The sequence below is a fragment of the Schistocerca nitens genome, chromosome 8, assembly GCF_023898315.1.
Source record: "Schistocerca nitens isolate TAMUIC-IGC-003100 chromosome 8, iqSchNite1.1, whole genome shotgun sequence".
Taxonomy (NCBI): Eukaryota; Metazoa; Arthropoda; class Insecta; order Orthoptera; family Acrididae; genus Schistocerca; species Schistocerca nitens.
The window spans coordinates 362,478,955-362,500,083 of record NC_064621.1 but is presented as its reverse complement, the minus strand read 5'-3'; the positions used below and the strand labels follow the sequence as shown (position 1 = coordinate 362,500,083).

The window sequence follows — 21,129 nt, the reverse complement described above, 5'->3', positions numbered from 1 at the left end:
TTAGCACTTAAGTGAATTCATCCTTATAGGCACTGATAGAATGCTATGGCATTTCATGTTTGTACATTATGTATGGAACATTATAGTATGCTACTCTGCCAAGTTTCATTAAATCTTAGCTCTCTTTGGGATGATGGAAGGCACCATTTCTGGCACTGTTACAAGAAGCATGTCAGCAGATACAATAATGGATCCAATGAAATTTACACTCATTTCAAGACACTACTGGAAATTGACACAACTGAAGAAAAAGATTACTAATGTGCACAAATTCCATACAAGATGTGTTGCATTGTGAAATTGAAGTTCACACAACTATAACAGGGTAAATATCACTGATGTTATCTGTTACCACAATTAAAGATAATTAGTGCTTTGTAAATTATAGATTGCAACGATCAGTCATCCTTTTTAAATTTTATTGTGGACATCTAGATTTTGGCTAGAAGCTAGCCATTCTCAATGCATTATTGTTTTCGCTCAATGCATGTAATGCCTGTTGGTCGGGCTTCATCCACAGTTCACTGAATGCTAGTAGTTTTCAATATACTGTGGATGAAGCCCGACCAACAGGCATTATGTGCACTGAGCGAAAATAATAGTGCATTGAGAATGGCTAGCTTCTAGCAGAAATCTATATCTGCACAATAAAATTTAAAACGGACAAACGCTGCAATCTGTAATTCACAAGCCAATATAACAGTCGCTGAGTGCAACAGCTTTCTGAATGGAAGGTAACCTGAATTAGTGCTTTATTCACTAGAAACTCAAAATTTGGTCCACAAATATCAAATTCAAATCAATTAAACAATCTAAATCAATTTAAAAACTCTCTCTCATTGAATTTCTTAAAAGTCAGCAGTGTACTACAAATCAGAAGAGAAAGCTTTTTCTGCAACACAAACCAACTGCAAAACCTTGGTGCACTACTAATGCCACTATTTGGGAGACTCGGTTAGGAATAGCAATGATGGAGCACAATCTACCCCATGAAGATAAGCCCTCACACCACAGTAAGAAAATATTAGCATCAGTGTTTCAGAAATATGCAAGGTACTTTTACCATGCTGATTTCATTCATAACTGGAAACTCTTTAACCATGCATACATACCTAGGCTTATGCTTCAGAAAATACACATGCTTAAGAAAATACAAGATATCCTCAAATTAAGCCATTTCTGTTTAAAAACAATGTGGATCAATATTAATTTGAAGCAAAACAAAAGTTTGACAGATTTTCCTTTTTCATACACTCACTAAACCCTTACACTTAAGATCATATTCACCATAATTAGGATAAACAATGAATTGTCTTAAGAACAGACAGCAGGGGAAAAGGTAGGACAGGCATACTGTCCTCCTGCCCACAATGTCTGAATGACAGTAGTAGTGATGATGGAGGCGGTGTTCAAGGGTGGAGCACAGCAGAGATGTTAGATAAAAACTTCATAAATTGGAAAAACAAAAAAATTAAGGTTAAGATTAAGAGTGCTGTCTACATCTGACCTGCAATCATATTAAGCTACTAATGATTATGTATACAGTACAACCTTAAAATAAAAAAGAGACTGAGTCATCATTAGTTGATAAGTGACAGTCATTCGTGTTGTGTTTTATTCTGTTTCACAGCTGTCTTAGCTCCCTGCTAATTTCATGTGGGATAATGAGTCATTTAATATGAAAATCTTTTTCAGTGTTCAATTTGTCCATTATACACACAATGGTAACTTGGTGGTCCAACTTGAGCCAGTGAAATGGAAATAACACAGATATCAGAGAATAAATACAGCTACATTTCTCCTTCAAAAAGAGAGCTCTTTTCTGACTATTGACAGAGCTTCAGAAGGGAATTCAGCAAATGCTACAGCATTAATACCCACACATAACATAAATATAGGAAAAAAGCATATTTATGTTAAACATGACTTCCTTCAGACTACTGATCAAGTCCTTAAGTCTGTGTTCTAAATAAAACTTACATTGATGGTAATCACACACACCATTTGACCTGTTGTTCTTTAATTTACTTTGAGACAACTAAGGTAAACTAGAAATTCAGCCAAAATGAATTTATTAAAACACAACTGGAGAAATGGAGGTAATTGGAGAAGTTGTGAGCTCACAATTAAGTCACACTTTTCCAAGCACCATTATTATACACAATAGATGAAAATCATAGCACATATTTGTTATTTAACCTTGAAATAAACAGCAACTGAACTCTAGAATAATGTAATAAAATGCACTGTCGTTATGTACGTTGCAAATCAGCATTACAAACCTCCTTTGATCAATAAAGTGAATAGTGGTCAGCATGTTCCCAGCTGTTCACTTTCCCTTCTGGATTTTCTATTTACATAATCATTAAGTCACATTATCGTATTGTGGTACATATATTTTAATTTCACAAAGAACTCATTTTTAGCTACTGAATATGTAAATGCACGAAAATCTACTTGAAATATGTCACCATAACTTAAGTTCCCTCTATTGTGTTAAATTGAGAGCAGTATGTGAAAAGGCATTAGATGATGTACTTCACCAACTAATAAAACCCGGAACCTAAGGATGTATTTGTGACACTGGCAGTAACCTGACCATCCGCATACCAATTGCAACCCTGCAGGTAAAACTGCAATACTCTGTTGTCTGCTGAGAACCAACAACACTACTTTCTCAGTTAAGTGTAGGGGTAACTGAGCTGACACACCCTTAAGATCTTTGCTGGAAAATGGGGGCCAGAAGAAGTCAGGAACTACAAATTGCCTTAATCGAAAGAAAAATGGGACAGTCTTCAGAAGCTTATTACATAGTTCAGTCCATAGTTATTGTCCACCAACTCACTGAAAAAGTGAAGGAAGAGGTTCATATAAATTTCAGGCTGTGTCTTGTAAAGGAACAGCTGGAAACATATAGGAAGAGACTGTGGTGTAGGACTTTGTTTCGGTTATTACTTCAAAGTATATCTCACTGAAAGTTCATTTTCATTAATCTTGTATGAACTTAATAAAAGTATACTGTTAACAATTCCCGAAAATTTCATTCGCGCACTAGAGCAATTTAATTGAACACTGCAATCCTGTACATACCAGCCAGTCATGTAAACTGCCGCCAGCAGACTAGTTGTGGGCATGGAAGCTATTGGTTTGAAGAATTAACACAACTGTACTTTTAACCATTAAGGGAGATGTAGTTCCAGCCTGACATGAAGTTCTAACTACAGGATTAACAAAACTGCAGAACATGCAAAAATATGGAATGTTGCCAAGCTGATGGAATTCTGAGACATGGTTCCAAATATCTTCTTACATTATATTATAATACACACTGAGGTGACAAAAGTCATGTAATACCTCCTAATATCGTGTTTGACCTCCTTTTGCCTGGCGTAGTGCAGCAACTAGATGTGGCATGGACTGAACAAGTTGTTGGAAGTCTCCTGCAGAAATATTGAGCCACGCTGCCTCTATAACTACGAAAGTATTCCCAGTACAGAATTCTGTGCACAAACTGACGTCTTGAACTGGGTGGCCACTCTGTCCTAAGGGGTCCATTTGTTGTCTGTCCCACATTAATTTATGTGGTTATTTAACGCAGTGTCACTTGTCTGTTAGCACTGACAACTCTACACAAATGCCACCGTTCTTGATCGATACTAAAGGCTGTCTGTGGTGAAAGATAACACCTGAAATTTAGTATTCTCGGCACACTCTTGACACTGTGGATCTCGAAATATTTAATCCCCAAACCACTTCACTTCAGGAATAGAATATTCCATGCTTGTAGCTCCAACTACTATTCCGCATTCAAAGTCTGTTTATTCCCACTGTGCTGTCGTAATAATATTGGAAACCTTTTCACACACATTGCCTGAAGAGAAATGACAGCTCCACCAAAGCACTGCCCTTTTGTCTGTATGTACAAGACACTACCACCAGCCGTATATGTGAATACTGCTATCCCATGACTTTTGTCAATTCAGTGTGTTACTGGGAGTTTCAGTTTTCAGTATAGCTATTAATTTATATTGTCAGAGGTTTAATTTGGAAAAACAATTTTTGTTACTGAGAAAGAAACAAAAATATATTTCTCACATACTTGTGCATTTGTGTCCTTGTGTTACAATAGCTATCATTGGTTCCGAGCAGTATACACAACGATCTTCTTTGGAAAATTTTGTTACTTTCCGGAATGTATGCCCTGCAATTGTGAACAGATTGCCCTTCCACTCAAGGGCATCTGAAGCCTTGCTGACAGATGGTGAACCATCCCCCACACATATTGCTGGCCTCGAAGCCGGATCACTATTTCGACGACGCAGTTCTAACGTTGTAATCCCACCACTGCGTGGCCGCCGTGGAACTCCTATGCCTGAGCTTTCACTTGAAAGGAGGAGTTTAGTAGCACCTGGGGAGAGATTTATTTGCAGATTAATACGTTTTGCAGTTACGAAGTTGAGACAGTTTTTGAAACCCTGTTCATCTTGGAATAGAAAAAGCAGGAAGATTTCATTCATAAAAATGAGTCACTGCAGTGAAACACTTACTGAAATTCACCAACAAAATCATAAACTGTTAATCTGTATTACCATTTTCAGTTGTCACAGCAACCATCTTCTGACCTGTGAAGAGAATATTTCATAACAATAAAAATTCTTACACACACTAGATATGCAATACAAAGTCACTCAGTTCTGTTTTGACATCACATTATTAAGCAGAATATTCAAGTTCATTCCAGATTAAATGAGCTCTAGTCTTTCTTAGGACATGATGGAACTACATTACAATCTTTAAGTTTCTGATCTGTGTTATGAAATACTGACAGACTACATAATCTCTGAACGCAGAAGTGGTGTGCTATATGCAGAAAAATATCTCAATGCCAGCCACACCAGATTTGTTTATTATGACAGCATACTGTCCAAAGCTTCATGAGTAATATTCATCACCTCAGACAATTTTCAAACCACCAATGGTTTAATACCTTTACTGCCAACAGAAACAAGAAATCCACAGGCATCCCTGACTCCAAAAAATAATGAAAATTGTCCACGAACAATATCTTACCACGGAGCTTAAAAACTCTTTTCTATTACCAGGGTATTACAAGACTTTTGCTGAGCAGACACTTATCAATATTTGTATGATCCATAGGAAGGCAAAATAACTATAGCCAATTAGAGAAACTATGCAGTACATTAAGAGAAACGAAAATTTGGGAGACTGAAATCCAATACCAAGAAAAGAAAATGAAGGGAAAATAGTCAAACATGGACTGGGGGGAGGGGGGAATGAAAGGCGAATCCACAAGGCACAATTCTACATAAAGCACCATTTAATCATTGCAAACACAAGGGTCATGAATCAAGGATTGCTGTATACATGGAAGAGATCTGGAGACACCAAAATGTTTCACATAGATTATGTAATGATAAGAGATTTAAAACCACATTTGAAACTGCAAAACATATCCAAGAGTACACATGGACTGACGATAATTTACTGGTTGTGAACTGCAGAGTAAAGGTGAATAAATTGCTTAAGTTAGGAAATCAAGGGCATGGGGCCCAGAGAAGCTGAAAGTTAGAAAAGGAACATTAGGAAACAACTGAGTCAATGTGGGGAAAGGATCACAATAGGAAATGAATGTATACCTTTGATAGATAGAATTATGAAGGCAGCAGCAGAACAATTGGGCAACAAGACAATGCTCAATAGACATACCTGGATAACAAATAATATATTGAATCTACTTGGCAAAAGGAGAAAATACAAAAACACAGCAGGTGAAGCTGGTAGAAGTGAATACCTATGTCCAAAAACTGACATTGACAAAAATTCTAAAATGATGATGTAGGATGGCTAGAGAAGAAAGGCAAAGCAAATAATGCATGTATGACTAGTGGAAAGATATATACTACCTACAGGAAAATTTAAAAAATCTTTGGTTAAAAGACAAGCACCTATAGGGCTGTATAATGGAAACTAACTTGAAGACAAAATTGTGGACATAGCTGAATATGAGGAGGGAGATGTGATACTGTGAGAAAAATTTGACAGAGTACTGAAGGTCCTAAGTCAAAGCAAGGCACCTGGAGTAGACAACTTTCCTTAGAATTTCCAAGATCCTACGGATAATCAAACACAAAACTATATGACAGGTGAAAAATCCTCAGACTTTAAGAAGAACATAAGAATCTCTTGCCATAGATACACCATGCTCATAGGTGTGAATACCACCAAAGGATCAGCTTAATAAGTCATAGTTACAAAATACAAACAAAAATCATTAGCAAATGAATGAAAAGGCTGATACAAACAATTAATTCTGTAAGAGACTGGCAAAGGACTTGAAGACCTTCAGAACAGAATACTGTATTTAGAAAGAGGTTATAAGATAAACAAAACATCAATAAAAATAAAGGAACTGTAATAGAATCAGGCAAATTTGATGGCCAAAAAACCAATCTGAGTTCACTATCATACTCATTAAAGAACTGCAACACAATTCAACTTTGTGACAAGGAAATTCAGTGTGAATGATCATATGGCATGAGACTGGGATGAAGCTAATAAGAATGTTGAAATTGGTAGGATAGCTGAGTGTTACTTCTGATCACACAGTGTTACGTCTGATGACACAACCTCCAATTAGCAGGATGGAATTCATTTAAGGGCAGGATGCTGGTTATATATTCTAGATCAGCAGATAAAGAACATACATCTGTCATTTCTGACATGCTCCAGTAATTTCAGATCTAACTGAAATGGCATGGAATGTGAACTTGCGAATATTCTGAAATGTTAAGTGCCTCAAAAGACAACAAACCGAAAGACACAGCTTTCCATTTCGCATTCCACACTCCCCAACTATTTTCTGCTTATAGCAGCTATAGGTTGAAATAAATAAAACACACCTCTGACTTCATCATTTGACACCCACGATCCATTTCAAAATGATGCACGCTTACATTAAAGATGTTCATCTAAATCTACATCTAGATCTATACATGCACTCCACAAGCCACCATATGGTGCTTGGTGGAGAGTACCCTGTACAACTATGGGTCATTTCCTCTCTGTTCCACTAGGAGACAGAGCGAGGGAAAAATAACTATCTGTATGCCTCAGTATGAGCCCTAATTTCTATCTTATTTCCGTGGTCCTTATGCAAAATGTATGTTGGCAGCAGCATCATTCCGCAGTCAGCTTCAAATGCTGGTTCTCTAAATTTTCTCAACAGTGGTCACAAGATCACCATCATCTCTCCAGGGATTCCCTTGTGACTTCCTGAGACACATCCATAACAAATCTAACAGCCCACCTTAGAAATGCTTCGATGTCTTCCTTTAATCTGACCAGATGTGTATCCTAAACATTCAAGCATACTCAAGAATAGGTTGCACTAGAAACCCATATGCAGTCTCCTTTACAGGTCAACCATATTTTCCTAAAATTCTTACAATAAACTGGAGTTGGGCATTTTGCTTTCCTACCACTGTCCTCACATGCTTGTTCCATTCCATATCACTTTGCAACATTATCCCCTGATATTTAAACGATATGGCTGTCAAGCAGGACACTAACAATGCTACATTCGAACATTACAGGTTTGTTTTTCCTATTCACCCACATTAATTTACATGTACATAGAAAATAACGGCAGTCCTATCACACTTCCCTGGGGCACTCCAGACAATACCCTTATCTCTGAGGAACATTCGCTATCATGAACAACATACTGGGTTCTATTATTCAAGAAGTCTTTGAGCTACTCTCTTATCTGGGAACCTATATCATTTGCTCGTACCTTCATTGACAGTCTGCTGCGGGGTATTTTGTCTATCTACAAATGTGGAACCTGCCTGTTGCCCCTCATCCACAGTTGGCAGTAGATCACACGAGAAAAGAAAAAAGCAAGTTTCACATGAGTGGTGCTTTTTAAAACCCTGTTGATTCATGGACATAAGCTACTCGGTCTCTAGGAAATTTATTATATTCGGTCTCAGAATATGTTCCAGAATTCAGCAGCAACTACATTGTATGTCATCTGAAATTTCTGCTTGGTCTACACTTCACTTCACTAGTCACCACAAACGACATCTACCTTCACGATAGTATTCACACATATCAGGCCACTGGAAAAAAAAAAATTTTCAATTGATGCTCAGGTTAATGATCATTCAGTTATGCCACAGACGGGTTAATATCTTACAAAATGAATTGTTCTTAACTGTTGCAGTGAACATTACAACACTATGGTTCCACCTGTAAAGCAAAACTTTAAGCCAAGTTTGTCTTTCAGGAAAAATGGGGTATTAAATAATTACAAAACAACCAACTTTATGATCTCTAAATAGCCAGGAGTTTCTTTTGAATACATACCCGACGGGTCAATGACAACACCACCAGATAACTCCTCCCCAGCACTGCGACACACTGTTCCCCGAGGTGCCCTCTGCCGCCGCAAGCCACGAGCAGGAGCTTCAGGTTCTGTTGGTGAATGACCCTCATGACTAACACTTGCTGACAATGTTGGTCGTCGTCTTGTATCACCAAATAGTTCAACGGACACTGACCGACTTTCCCGCCTGTAAAATACATATTTTCAAGAAGCTATACGAATATTTCTTGAAACACTATAGCTGCAACAATCAGGAAGTGAGTGATACTAATGAAAGAAACAAAAAATTAAAAACTATGAAAAAAGAAGAAACAATGGAACAAAACTCAATTACTTCATATGTATCATCCAAATTTCTGCTCCACCTAATAGGCTGAATATTTATTGCGAAAAATTACCTTAAATTTTGCAACACCCAAAAAAAGTAAGCGCATGAAATTTAAACACAATGGAATGTAAATATTTCAGAAGCCTTTTCAGTGTGTAGCACAAGTGCCTAAGATGACTGACATATTGTTCGCCGAGCCATGTAGCATTGTACAGCCATGCCAATTACTTTGAGTCAAGAAATAGAACATTTGCAGCAAGAAAAGTGTCCACATGGACAGTGTGATGATGTTTGGAGCACCACATATCTTCAGCAAGGGGACCATTGTTATGGACCCTTTGATATACCACCAGAGAAATGCACACAGACAGTGGTGCACCCAATGATAACACTGGACACACGAGTAGTATCTCAATCTCTCTTCCAACATGTTCTGGTTCTTCTTACAGCATCATAATGGACGCATCAGTATATGTAGATGCTGAAGAGTAAAAGAATTCAACACTGTTATACATGCCTGGTGTAGAGTGCACAACACAATAGCCTCTGGCTCACACAGCTGGAAATATGGACAGTAGGCATTACATTTCTGATGTGTTAAAGTCAGTGGTTGTTGTCTATCTTCAAAGTCTGCATAATGTTATCTACCAACAAGATAACACAAGACTGCATTTTTCAAGTGCTGAGCTGACATATCTCTATGTATAGGGTGTTCAACTGTTGCACTGGCCAACACGTTCCCCAGATGTCTCACCCACTGAGAACATCTGTCATAGGTTGCCAAGAGATTGGCACATCACCACTCAGAAGCTACTACAACTGATGAACTTTGGCACAGGATCGAAACAGCATGGAATGACATAGCTGTGTCTGCTATCCTAGCACAATTCAACAAAATGCCCAGCTGGGTTGGAGAAATAGTTGCTGACAGAGATGCCTGTGTACTAAATTTTGCTTTCCATATGGCATCAGATCATATAAAAATTTAATATGTACTCTTCCTGCTATAATGTGCTATCCTTCCTGGTGTTGGAATGCTGATGGCAAGTCCAGTACTTAAACACTGATGAGCCAAAAAATTATGATAACTGGCAACAGCAAGAATAACACAGCCTGGTGGCGTTGCAGGCACATGAAATGGAAAGGAAAGTATATAAGCGGAGCAGAGACAAATGAAGAAACATTCTAACAATGATGAGGGCCGCAAATGGGGAACCCAATGACATAGGCAGTTTTGACAAAAGACAGATTGTTATGGCCCCATCTCTGGGAATGAGCACCTCAGTAAAGGCGAAGCTCCTCAGCTTTTCACATGCTACTGTCACGAACATCAATGGAAAGTTGTTCAGGGTGTATATGTGGACAAGGAAAAAAAAATTCCTGGATTTTTCATGGATATTCCTTTTAATTCAGTCTGTTCACCAGTCCTACAAAAATTCTGTTTAAGAGTTTTGAGCTAGTATGAAATTATGATTCATAATTTATAAGCTTCATACTTACATTATTCTACCACTTCCAATATCTTGCTAATTTTTCCCGGAAGAAACTACACTTTTCCCATGCTAAGTGGCAGTAGGTTTTACGTAGATTTTCCCTCAGAACTGTAAAATTTTTCAATCCTTTCAATGGTTAACGTTTCATACACTGGCATAGAACTTCTCAGCACTTTACGAAGAAAAAAAAACTGGTGAAGAAAAAGGAGAGCAGTTTTGGAAAGACCTCTGATGAAAACAAAGAAGAGAAGTTTTGGAAAGACCTTTGATGTGCAGCAACATATACACTTCATATTTTCACATTACAGAAGTGTAAATTCGAATTCCACCAAACATGGCACGTTAGTTTCTGGGGCATTGCATTATTTCACCAGCCAATGACAGCAGATACTCAAATCATAAGACATGTGCTGTAGTCAGCCAACAGCAAGACCACCGTTAAATAGTGTGAACACACAAAGAGGAAAAGTTAATGGTTTACGTTAATATACTTAGTGTAGCTACAAGAAAAGCTAAGCAAATGTTAAGTTTTAAATGAGAGTCAAACCCTCTGTGATTTAAGAAATTCATCCCGTATTTACACATGTAACATAATACATCTTGCTTATAAGGAAATTTACTTTGAAAGTAATGCTTTACAAACCCCCATTCGCAATACTTTCCCCGAGACTGTTAAGAAATAGGTTCATTTTAGCAGTTGCCAGATAGCACCAGAAAATAGGCATTATTGCGTGTGTGCAGCTGCAGTGTTATAGGAAGCCCAGATGTTGGTATGTAAAAAGCATTAAGAGATCTTATTTTACGCCATAAAAGAAACAGGACATCAGAGGATGCTTCAGGAGCATCAGATTTCCTAAACCATACTAAAATGAATAATTCGGCTTGAAGGCAGATTGGTTTATCCAGATTTACAACAAAGTAGGTCCCACATGATGATAAGCTTTTCAGTGTGGTTTTCGGGATATAAATTTTCTTGGTGTACCAGTACTGTACTATCTCATGTTTGGTTCTTTATTATGGCATAATGCCATACATGGCAGAAGATGAAAGTATGCACTTCAAATAAATTTATTGCCTCAGCAGAAGAGATTAATAAAGCCAAATTTCTTTAGCGAACTGACAAAAATAGCTTCATTGTTCTGCAAGGAGATTAATGCTTAACTGCCAAACACATGGAAATAAAATCAGAAAACTGAAACTAATAATAAATTTTTACCTTTCATAATTATGTGAATATTTTAATTCACTTGATAGCTCCCCGACACAGAAATCCATTTTGTTTTCATTTGACATGGGAGCTGTACACAAAGAGGAAACAGTGAAATCACTTAATGTAAACACAGGTCACGTGAAGACTACCCCCCTCCCCACTACAACTCTGACAACTCTGCGCATGCATGAATCTGGCAGCTAGGGTGTGCCAGAAAAATTTTTCTCATTAGCATCTGGCTGCTTGCTGCTACTGCAGATACAGCTAACAGCCACACTTCAAGTAGTCGGAAGCGGGGGAAGGTACTGCTCATATGCGAGTCAATTGTGCGTGCACTTGAGCCTGCTGGGAACTGCTCAAATGAACTTACTGTAAATAGTTGTGACGTCACACTCATAGAAAGCAATTTATTGTTATGAAGCACAGTCTTCGCCCTAAGGCCTTCGACATATTTTTGCTGTTTGCAGACGCTTGTACGTACATGGTGTTTTGTTGTTGTAAGTGGCGCATTTCCTTTGTAATTACAGTTTTATTTTGTCCCCCCCCCCCTCAATTTATGTTTTATTGTTGCAGTATTATTCTCCAGTAGCAGGATACAGTAACATTCTTTGTTAAGAGTATCACTTCTTACCAGTCAAAATTACAAAAATTTAACTGATAGCTAAAACAATGAAAAATTCCCGGAATTACAAAAAATTCCCGGGTTTTCACACTGTTGAAAAAATTCTTGTGTTTTTCCCAGATTTTCCAGTTGTCCCCGGGCGTGCACACCCTGTTGTTGTAAGACAGTGCAACCATGAGTAGGTCACAAGGTGTTGGATGTCCAGGCCTCATTACATAACATGGAGGCCAGAGGACTGCCTGCTTTGTAGAACAGCACAGGCAGCGATATGTGGCAGATCTGATGATAAGAGTTCAATACTGGTGCAGGCAGAGTTGCTTCGAAACACACCAAACAGCGCACATGGTATAATGTGGAGCTCTGGAGCAGAAGACTATTACATGTCCCAATGCTTATCCAACAACTTTGACAATTACAATTTCAGTGAATACTGAATCATCGAGAGTGAACCGAACGGGTCTGTCAAGCACTGCTGTGCCCGGGGTGCACTCAGCCCTTGTGGGGCTAATTGAGGAGCTAATTGTCTGAGAAGTAGCAGCTCTGGTCGCAAAAACTGACAATGGCTGGGAGAGCGGTGTTCTGACCACACGTACCTCCAATTCCGCATCTAGTGACACTTATCAGATGACGATGACATGGAGGTCAGTCGATACTTTAGGCCTTCTGAGCCTGTTCAGACAAAGAGAGAGGAATTTAACATTGTGTTCTGTGAGACGTGTAATGTGTCATGTTACACGTTAACATGCAGGAACAGCAACTGCATGCTACTTCTGTGAAGTATACTAACAACAGATGTTGACTACTCGTAAACTTCTCACACTGGTAATTCTGGGATTTATTTCTAGATTATATATGCATTTGTACAAGTGGAGAAAAGCAGCTACTTTGGAAAGTCACTGCTCTTCCTCTTACACTACACAACTACTGTTTCATATAAAACTCCAAACAAAGCATTTAAGGTAGCTTTCAACAAGCTGTTTATGCACCGACAAAATTAAAACCTATTTAACATTAACATCAGAGTTACTTTGCATCTACTTTCTTGAGCTCAAATATTCTGATGAACTGTGGAAGGACTAGCTAATGAAAAATTCTTTTATTTGTTTTTTTTATATCTAGGGATGCTCATTGTCTGCTGGCAACCTGTTACAAACTTTTGCAAAAGAATCTAAAACTCTATTCTGAACCCAGTTGTCTGCTGTGATTCAATGGTGAGCCTGTCCTGTTATTCTCGTAACTGTATGTGGTGTGACTGTATTTGGGTCCTTGTGTCACCAGCAAACTTCACAGTTTTTGAGATGTCTTCCAGAGACCCTGACAAATTATTTATTTACATCAAGAACAGATGCAAGGCAACCACCGAACTTTGCAGAGCATCACATTTAATTTTTTACTGCTCCACATTTAGTCTTATAATTATCATTTATTAATATGATCTTTCATTTTCTACTGTTAAGATACGACTCCATCTATGCAAAGGTAATCCCCTAACACCAGACTATTCTAGTTTCCCTACTAGATTTTACTATTCACACTATTGAAAGTCTTCACTAGATAATATATAATGTTAATATGATACTTTTGTTGTGTAGTTCTACCAAGACAATGTTTGTGAGATCATGCACTGGTTTCCCCATACAGAAGTCTTACCCTGCACTTCCATAAATTAGTGTGATTACTGTGTATTTCAGTTGTATGTATAAAATTTGAGAGATCATGCACTGCTTTCACCATAGAGAAGTCTTTATAGAAGCCCTGCAGGTCCATAAATTAGAGTGATTACTGCATATTTCAGTTGTATGTATCCCCTAACACATGGCAACATCACAAATCATTACAACAGTATCCACAATGATGCCTGACTATTACAAGCAAAATGTCATTTCTCTTCTTTATTTTCCTTTTGTTTACTTAACATATACTTTCCAACCTAAGACATTCATTTCTTCAGTGCCCATTTCTGAAGCAATTTGTCACACTTTTTTCAATAAGCACTCATCATTCCCACCATTTGTAATGTGTATTTCTTTAGTTTTCCCTTACCTGTGAACTCGAACAATTTCCTTTTCTTCTCAGTCCTCTTTCATTTAAACATTTACTCTTAATCTAACAGATGCTTACAAATGTCTTTTCTTCTAATGCATTTTCTTACCTTTTAATTCAGTTTGTTCACCAGTCCTACAAAACGTCTGTTTAAGGGTTTTGAGCTAGTATGAAATTATAATTCATAATTTATAAGCTTCATACTTACATTATTCTACCACTTCCAAAATCTTGCTAATTTTTCTGTGGTCAAATAGCTTTCTTAATGTAAATTACTACTGAAAACCTATCCACTCTTAAAACACAATAGTGCAAAATCAATGTTATTCACCGTGTGAGGCACGGCGAAAAGACATTGGATTTGCATTCGGAAGGACAGCAGTTCAAATCCCTATCTGGCCATCCACATTTAGGTTTTCCATTGTTTTCCTAATTCATTCAAGGCAAATATGGGATGGTATCTTCAAGAAGGACCTCGCTAGTTTCATTCTTCAACCTTTCATCATTTGAACATGTGCTTTGCCTCAAGTGATCTTACTGTCAACAGGAAATCAAACATTAATATTCTTTTCCCTCCATCAACATTATTAACTATAGAGTGATATTTTTACATAACTATTACAATACCAATTCACAATGAACGAAATATAAAAAACCTATTGTTATATTTTATTATAATCTCTTATCTACTGCAATACATTGCCAAATTAACAATTCTCATCACTGTACATGGTGGCAAATTTTCTATGTTACTCATCTCGCTTCACCGGAAGACATAACCACAAATGAGGTGTAATTGATTGCAGTTCATATTTATGAAATTACTGACACAGACAGCTGAAACCAACATTCAAATTTAACACCTAACAAATTCAGTCACTTCTGGTAGTCTGTTGCTGTGAACACTTGCCTTGCGGAATTGTCTTTCTCTGTTAATAACACTGCATATAGCTAAATCAAACCAGGACTGACATAGCTGTGAATTTTCCAGGCATTATATATACCTTCTGAAATGGTTCATTTTTACCAACAAGCAAATTAACAACTACTACTAATATAATCTTTATTACATTCTTCCTTACAATTTTGATTAATTAATAGCAGAAATTATCGTATCTTTTCCGGCTCAGAAAACTTTTTTTTCCCTCACGAGTTGTTCAATTCATTCAATACTGGTAGTCGGCATCTAAAAAGGCATAATACAGTACTGGGTCCAGACTGGTCTAATCGTTGTAAGAGGACCCTCAACAGGTAGCAGCATTTTGCCATCTTTCAGCAGCGTAGGGCCAACGGTTGCAGGCAAAAACCGTAATCTTCTATATAGCAGTCCGCAAATCATGGTCTTGCGGAAGTGTTCTTGCTTCCTGCGCACGGGGTCCCGGGTTCGATTCCCGGCGAGGTCAGGGATTTTCCCTCCCTTGAGATGACTGGGTATTGTTGTGTAGTCTTCATCATCATCATCATCATCATCATCATCATCAATCATCACCATTACGGTCGGAGGAAGGCAATGGCAAACCACCTATGCTACAGCCTTGCCTAGTCGGCGGTGCGGGTCTCCCGCAATGTTTCCTACGCTCCTTGGAGTATGGGACCTCATCATCTATACAGCTATGACAACACTGAGGCATTGCCATTGAGACATTTACAAAATCACGTTACATTATTGGTTAAGGTAGGCGCACAAAGCTACCACACCCAGTCCACTGTAACTGTCAGTGATCTCCGAATGTCGACTCAACTACAGTAAAACTATCACAGTATGTGTTCTGTTTCCTCTGATTAGCACATCTGCAAGTGTGTCTGTTACACACTTCCACACATCTACAAACAACAATTTTCACTCAATAATTCTGCAAACATCAAATTACCTAAATAGATACATTGCAAGGATGACATAGATCAATTTAATTGTAAGTGAAAAGTGCAAGAAAATTTACTTAATTCTGTTTTTTATGTTATTGACACTTTGGGATGAGAAGTTCCACCTTATGCAAGACAACTTTTTTGTTTTGTTTCACCCATACATGTTTCAGCACTTTTGTCCTATCGTCAGTGGGTTTAATTTTTATTTTTAACTGTAAAATTGTTGTTACATATTAACATTTGTGTTGTTTATAACATTATGTCAAAGTTCCATTTATAGCTTAAGTGGCGAAATGTGGATGTAAGCATTAGTTAACATACATTACATGATGTTATTGTCCATTTATATTGGTAGCTATTCTTCTACACAATATACAACTTGTCATCTGCAAACAGAAAAACATAATTTATTTTTCTGTTCGTTACCCATTTATGAACGGAAATGAGTCTGTACCACATTTTTTGTGTGTAACTTACAGTTCTGAAGTTGTGGTGTGTTCTCCTTTGTTGTTGGTGAAGTAAATAGGCTTACTTCTTAACCTATCATGTAAGGTATGTTAAACTAGTGCTTACATCCACTTTTCGCCACTTATGCTATAAATGGAACTTTGATATAATGATATAAACAACACAAATGTTAATATGTAACAACAATTTTGCAGTTAAAAATAAAAATTAAATCCACTGACGATAGCACAAAAGTGCTGAAACGTGTATGGGTGAAACAAAACAAAAAAGGTGTCTCGCATAAGGCGGAACTTCTCATCCCATTTTCATAGCGAGAACGGACGCAACAAGAACTGCACCACAATATGACTATTTACACTTTACCTGACTGGTTTATGGACAGGTATACTCTTATGGCCATCATTTTGTAGAGGAGACTTCCCAGGAACGGAATATGGTGAGGGAACGTCTTCACGCCGTCTCCATACAGGATCTGGTTCTGGTGCTTGAACTGGTGCTGGGAAGGGACTCAGGGCTGTTGTTTGCACAATGGGAGGTGCAGATCGTGTGACAGTTTCATCCACTTCTCCATCACTGTGTGGACCCGTCATCCCGCTACTTTCCCTCCTCTCCGTTATTTTATTTACTGAAACAGTAATCACGTACAAAAAGTTTAATACAATTTATTCTTACACTTATAAAACTAAATGATAGAACAATAAATGCATCCAATTTGGTGCTGTTTGTGCTCCCCCCCCCCAAACCAACCTGCTATACCTAATTTTAGAAATAGCTATATGATTGCAGCATGGAGGTTACATACCTCATATTCAATGCAATGTGATTAATTTCTGGTGGGTTTCTTTTTCTCCCCTTCTTAAAAATTACAATGTTGCTGCAATTATTTAGTTATTTGATATAATCATAAAAAAGTAGGCACAGGCAAACTGTATGACAGAAACACCCAAACTGTCTATACTAGAAACACTCCAAATGCAAAACTGTGCACTTCATAAAATGAAAAATCAAAGTACCTATATATCAGTGAATCATGGTTGGAATCTGTTAACTCATACCAATACCTGGGTGTAACACTTTGTACGGGTTTGAAATATAATGATCAGATAGGCCCAATTGTGAGTAAAGCAGGTGGCAGCCTTCGGTTTATTGGTAGAATTCTGGGGAAATGCAATCAGTCCACAATACAGATTACTTACAAATCATCCACATGGCGGATCATACAATATTTCTCTAGTTTTTGGGACACATATGAAATAAGACTAAGAGGGGATATTGGATGTATGCAGAGAAGGGCAGCACAATTGGTCACAGGTTTATCTGATTCATGGGAGAACAACAGATTTGTTGAAAAAAACTAATAGCATACTCTTGAAGGCATACATAAACAACTCCAAGAAAACCTACTTATAAAGTTTCAAGAACCAGCTTTAAATGATGCCTTTAGGAATATAGTGCAAACTGCTTCATATTGCTCGTGTAAGGATTGTGAGGACAAGCGTGCCATTAAACAATCATTCTTCCTGCATTCAATATGTGACTGAAATGGGAAAAAGCCCTAGTAATTGGTACCCTAGGATGTATCCCCTGCCACTCACTTCACAGTGGTTTGCGACATATGGATGTAGATGTAGATGCTTTGGCACATCCTCAACTCTGCTCTTGGCTACAGTCATTTCAATGGTTAGTTCATCAGTGGGCATTACCCCATAAAAAGCTACGCAGGAAGCGGAGTGGAGTTGGTACATGACATGACTGTTTTCACATGTGGCTCTTTCTCTGACTGACTTGGAAAATTAGTTGACCAACAGACCTGCCTTACAATATCCATATATACTCCATATTCCCCAATCACCACAGCTAAGCAGCTACAAAGGAGCTTCCCCATTTATTACTTGCAGACTGCAGAGCTAGGACACTGTAGGCGCGCGCGCACGTATGTGTGTGTGTGTGTGTGTGTGGTTTTGTGTGTGTGTGTGTGTGTGTGTGTGTGTGAGTGAGAGAGAGAGAGAGAGAGAGAGAGAGAGAGAGAGAGAGAACCCTCTATTCTTTATTGTATTATTATTATTATTATTTCTTTCCTTTCTCAGACCTTAGGTCTGGTTCGAAATGAAAGCGACGCGGACCTTGATCAAGCGTGACTTCCTTTTAACTGTACGGTATATGTTACATTGCGTTTAGGAACTTTCGGGTAATTGAACATGTATCAATAATTACGGACTTCTGTAGTTGTATATATATGTTTGGATGTAGCTGTATTGCGTTGATGTACTGGTGGATATTGTGTGGTATGACTCCTGTAGTTGATAGTATAATTGGTATAATGTCAACTTTATCCTGATGCCACATGTCATTATTATTATTATTATTATTATTATTAATATTATTGTGTACTGTTCGTATCTGACACATATTGCAACATTAACTTGCCAAGGATGTCTGTTTAGATGTAAAAGACAGCCTGTTAACACTCTAATCTTGCCAAATTAAATAAATGCATAAATTCAGTAAATGTAAGTAAAAGTAAATAAAAGGAGTTAAATAAACAGTACTTACAATTAAAAGGGTATTTCTGTCGTCTTAACCTCTCGTGAGTAACATCAACAGAAATATTACTCATAGATGACTCACTACTCCTCTGTGAATCAATACTTCGTTGTGAAGACAGACTGTCACTGCTACTTCCTTTTCGTATACCTGCTAAAACACAACACCAACAGTGAGATAATGTGGCTAGTCAGTGACCAAATTTACATCCTTAAATATCGCTAACATTTTTTCCACATTGTAAGGAAATGGCATGTGAGGGGAGGATCAAATATAAATGGGATTTTTGTTCCTGAACATCAACAGTTGGTAGGACTAGCCCCGCACTTCTGCTATGCTTAGGGGGACCGTTAGAAGTAAGGAGAGATTGCTGTTAAGATATTTCCGGCCATTTCGTCAGTAACGCTCATGATGTCTGAGCAACAGGTGCACCCCTCCATTGAGCAAAGCATAATTATCAAATTTCTTGTTTGTGAAGGAGTTACAGCAGCGGAAATTTGCCATGATTGACTGCACAGTTCGGTGATAAAACACTATCCAGGAGACGTGTTTTTGCCTGTCATAAAAAGGTCAAGGAAGGACAAGAATGTGTGGAAAATTAGCAACATGATCGCCGTCTTCGGACAAGCATTACAGACAGAAACATTCATGCGATTAAAGACATTACTGAGGAGGATCAACAGGTGATACTATCAAAAACTGAGCAAGCATCACAAACAATCTACAGTTTCGTGAAGCGTGTTCCAGGTGGGTACCTAAACTTTTGACCGAAAACCTAAGTTGAGACGTTTGGCAGTCTGTCAGATGCTTACAGCAAGGTTTGTGGAAGAAGGTGATGCATTTTTGAGTCGCGTCGTCAACTGAGACAAAACATGGGTTCACCACTACACTTCAGAATCCAAACAAGCCAGTAAGGAGTGGCGGAGGAAAGGAGAGGCAGCACCAGTGAAAGTCAAAACTCAACTGTTAGCTGGCAAGGTTCTTTCAACCTTTTTTTTTTTATCAGCGAGGCATTTTGCCGATTGATTTTTTGCATGAGCGATGTATAATCAATGCTGCTTATTACTGTAAATTATTGAATAAGGCAAGAGTTGCATATTGCCGCAAAACATGAGAGAAACTGATTCAACAGATCATCCTCCTCCACGAAAATGCGTGACCCCATACTGCAGCTCTGTCTGTCTCCGAACTACAGTAAATGCACTGGACTACACTTGATCATCCTCCTTACAGCCTGGACTTATCACCCTGTGATTTCAATTTATTTGGACCGTTTAAAGAAGCTCTAGAAGGGCGACAATTTGAAGAGGACGAGAGTGTGGAAGACTTCGTGCACTACTGGCTGGTCACATGACCCAGTTCTTTTTATGATGAGGGCATCAAAAAGCTGCCCATATGCTGTGACAAATGCATTTCCAAAGCAGGAGTCTATGTGGAAAAATAAATTATAATTGCCTTGAGTTTTTCAATAAATGAATTTAAATAAAAAATAAAATTCCATCTACACTCCTGGAAATTGAAATAAGAACACCGTGAATTCATTGTCCCAGGAAGGGGAAACTTTATTGACACATTCCTGGGGTCAGATACATCACATGATCACACTGACAGAACCACAGGCACATAGACACAGGCAACAGAGCATGCACAATGTCGGCACTAGTACAGTGTATATCCACCTTTCGCAGCAATGCAGGCTGCTATTCTCCCATGGAGACGATCGTAGAGATGCTGGATGTAGTCCTGTGGAACGGCTTGCCATGCCATTTCCACCTGGCGCCTCAGTTGGACCAGCGTTCGTGCTGGATGTGCAGACCGCGTGAGACGACGCTTCATCCAGTCCCAAACATGCTCAATGGGGGACAGATCCGGAGATCTTGCTGGCCAGGGTAGTTGACTTACACCTTCTAGAGCACGTTGGGTGGCACGGGATACATGCGGACGTGCATTGTCCTGTTGGAACAGCAAGTTCCCTTGCCGGACTAGGAATGGTAGAACGATGGGTTCGATGACGGTTTGGATGTACCGTGCACTATTCAGTGTCCCCTCGACGATCACCAGTGGTGTACGGCCAGTGTAGGAGATCGCTCCCCACACCATGATGCCGGGTGTTGGCCCTGTGTGCCTCGGTCGTATGCAGTCCTGATT

At 38.4% G+C, this 21,129-nt stretch overlaps 1 protein-coding gene across 1 annotated transcript in view; it reads right to left on the bottom strand.

Moving 5' to 3' along the window:
• The window catches only part of LOC126198475 (unconventional myosin-IXa-like), a 350,557-nt gene that overhangs the window by 105,241 nt on the left and 224,187 nt on the right, over positions 1-21,129 (bottom strand). The window contains exons 21-24 of the mRNA XM_049934833.1: positions 18,991-19,134; positions 16,801-17,062; positions 8,389-8,594; positions 4,100-4,408 (exon numbers count right to left, since the gene is read on the bottom strand). Coding sequence (XP_049790790.1) covers positions 4,100-4,408; positions 8,389-8,594; positions 16,801-17,062; positions 18,991-19,134 — 921 coding nt within the window. The remainder of the gene's footprint in view (positions 1-4,099; positions 4,409-8,388; positions 8,595-16,800; positions 17,063-18,990; positions 19,135-21,129) is intronic.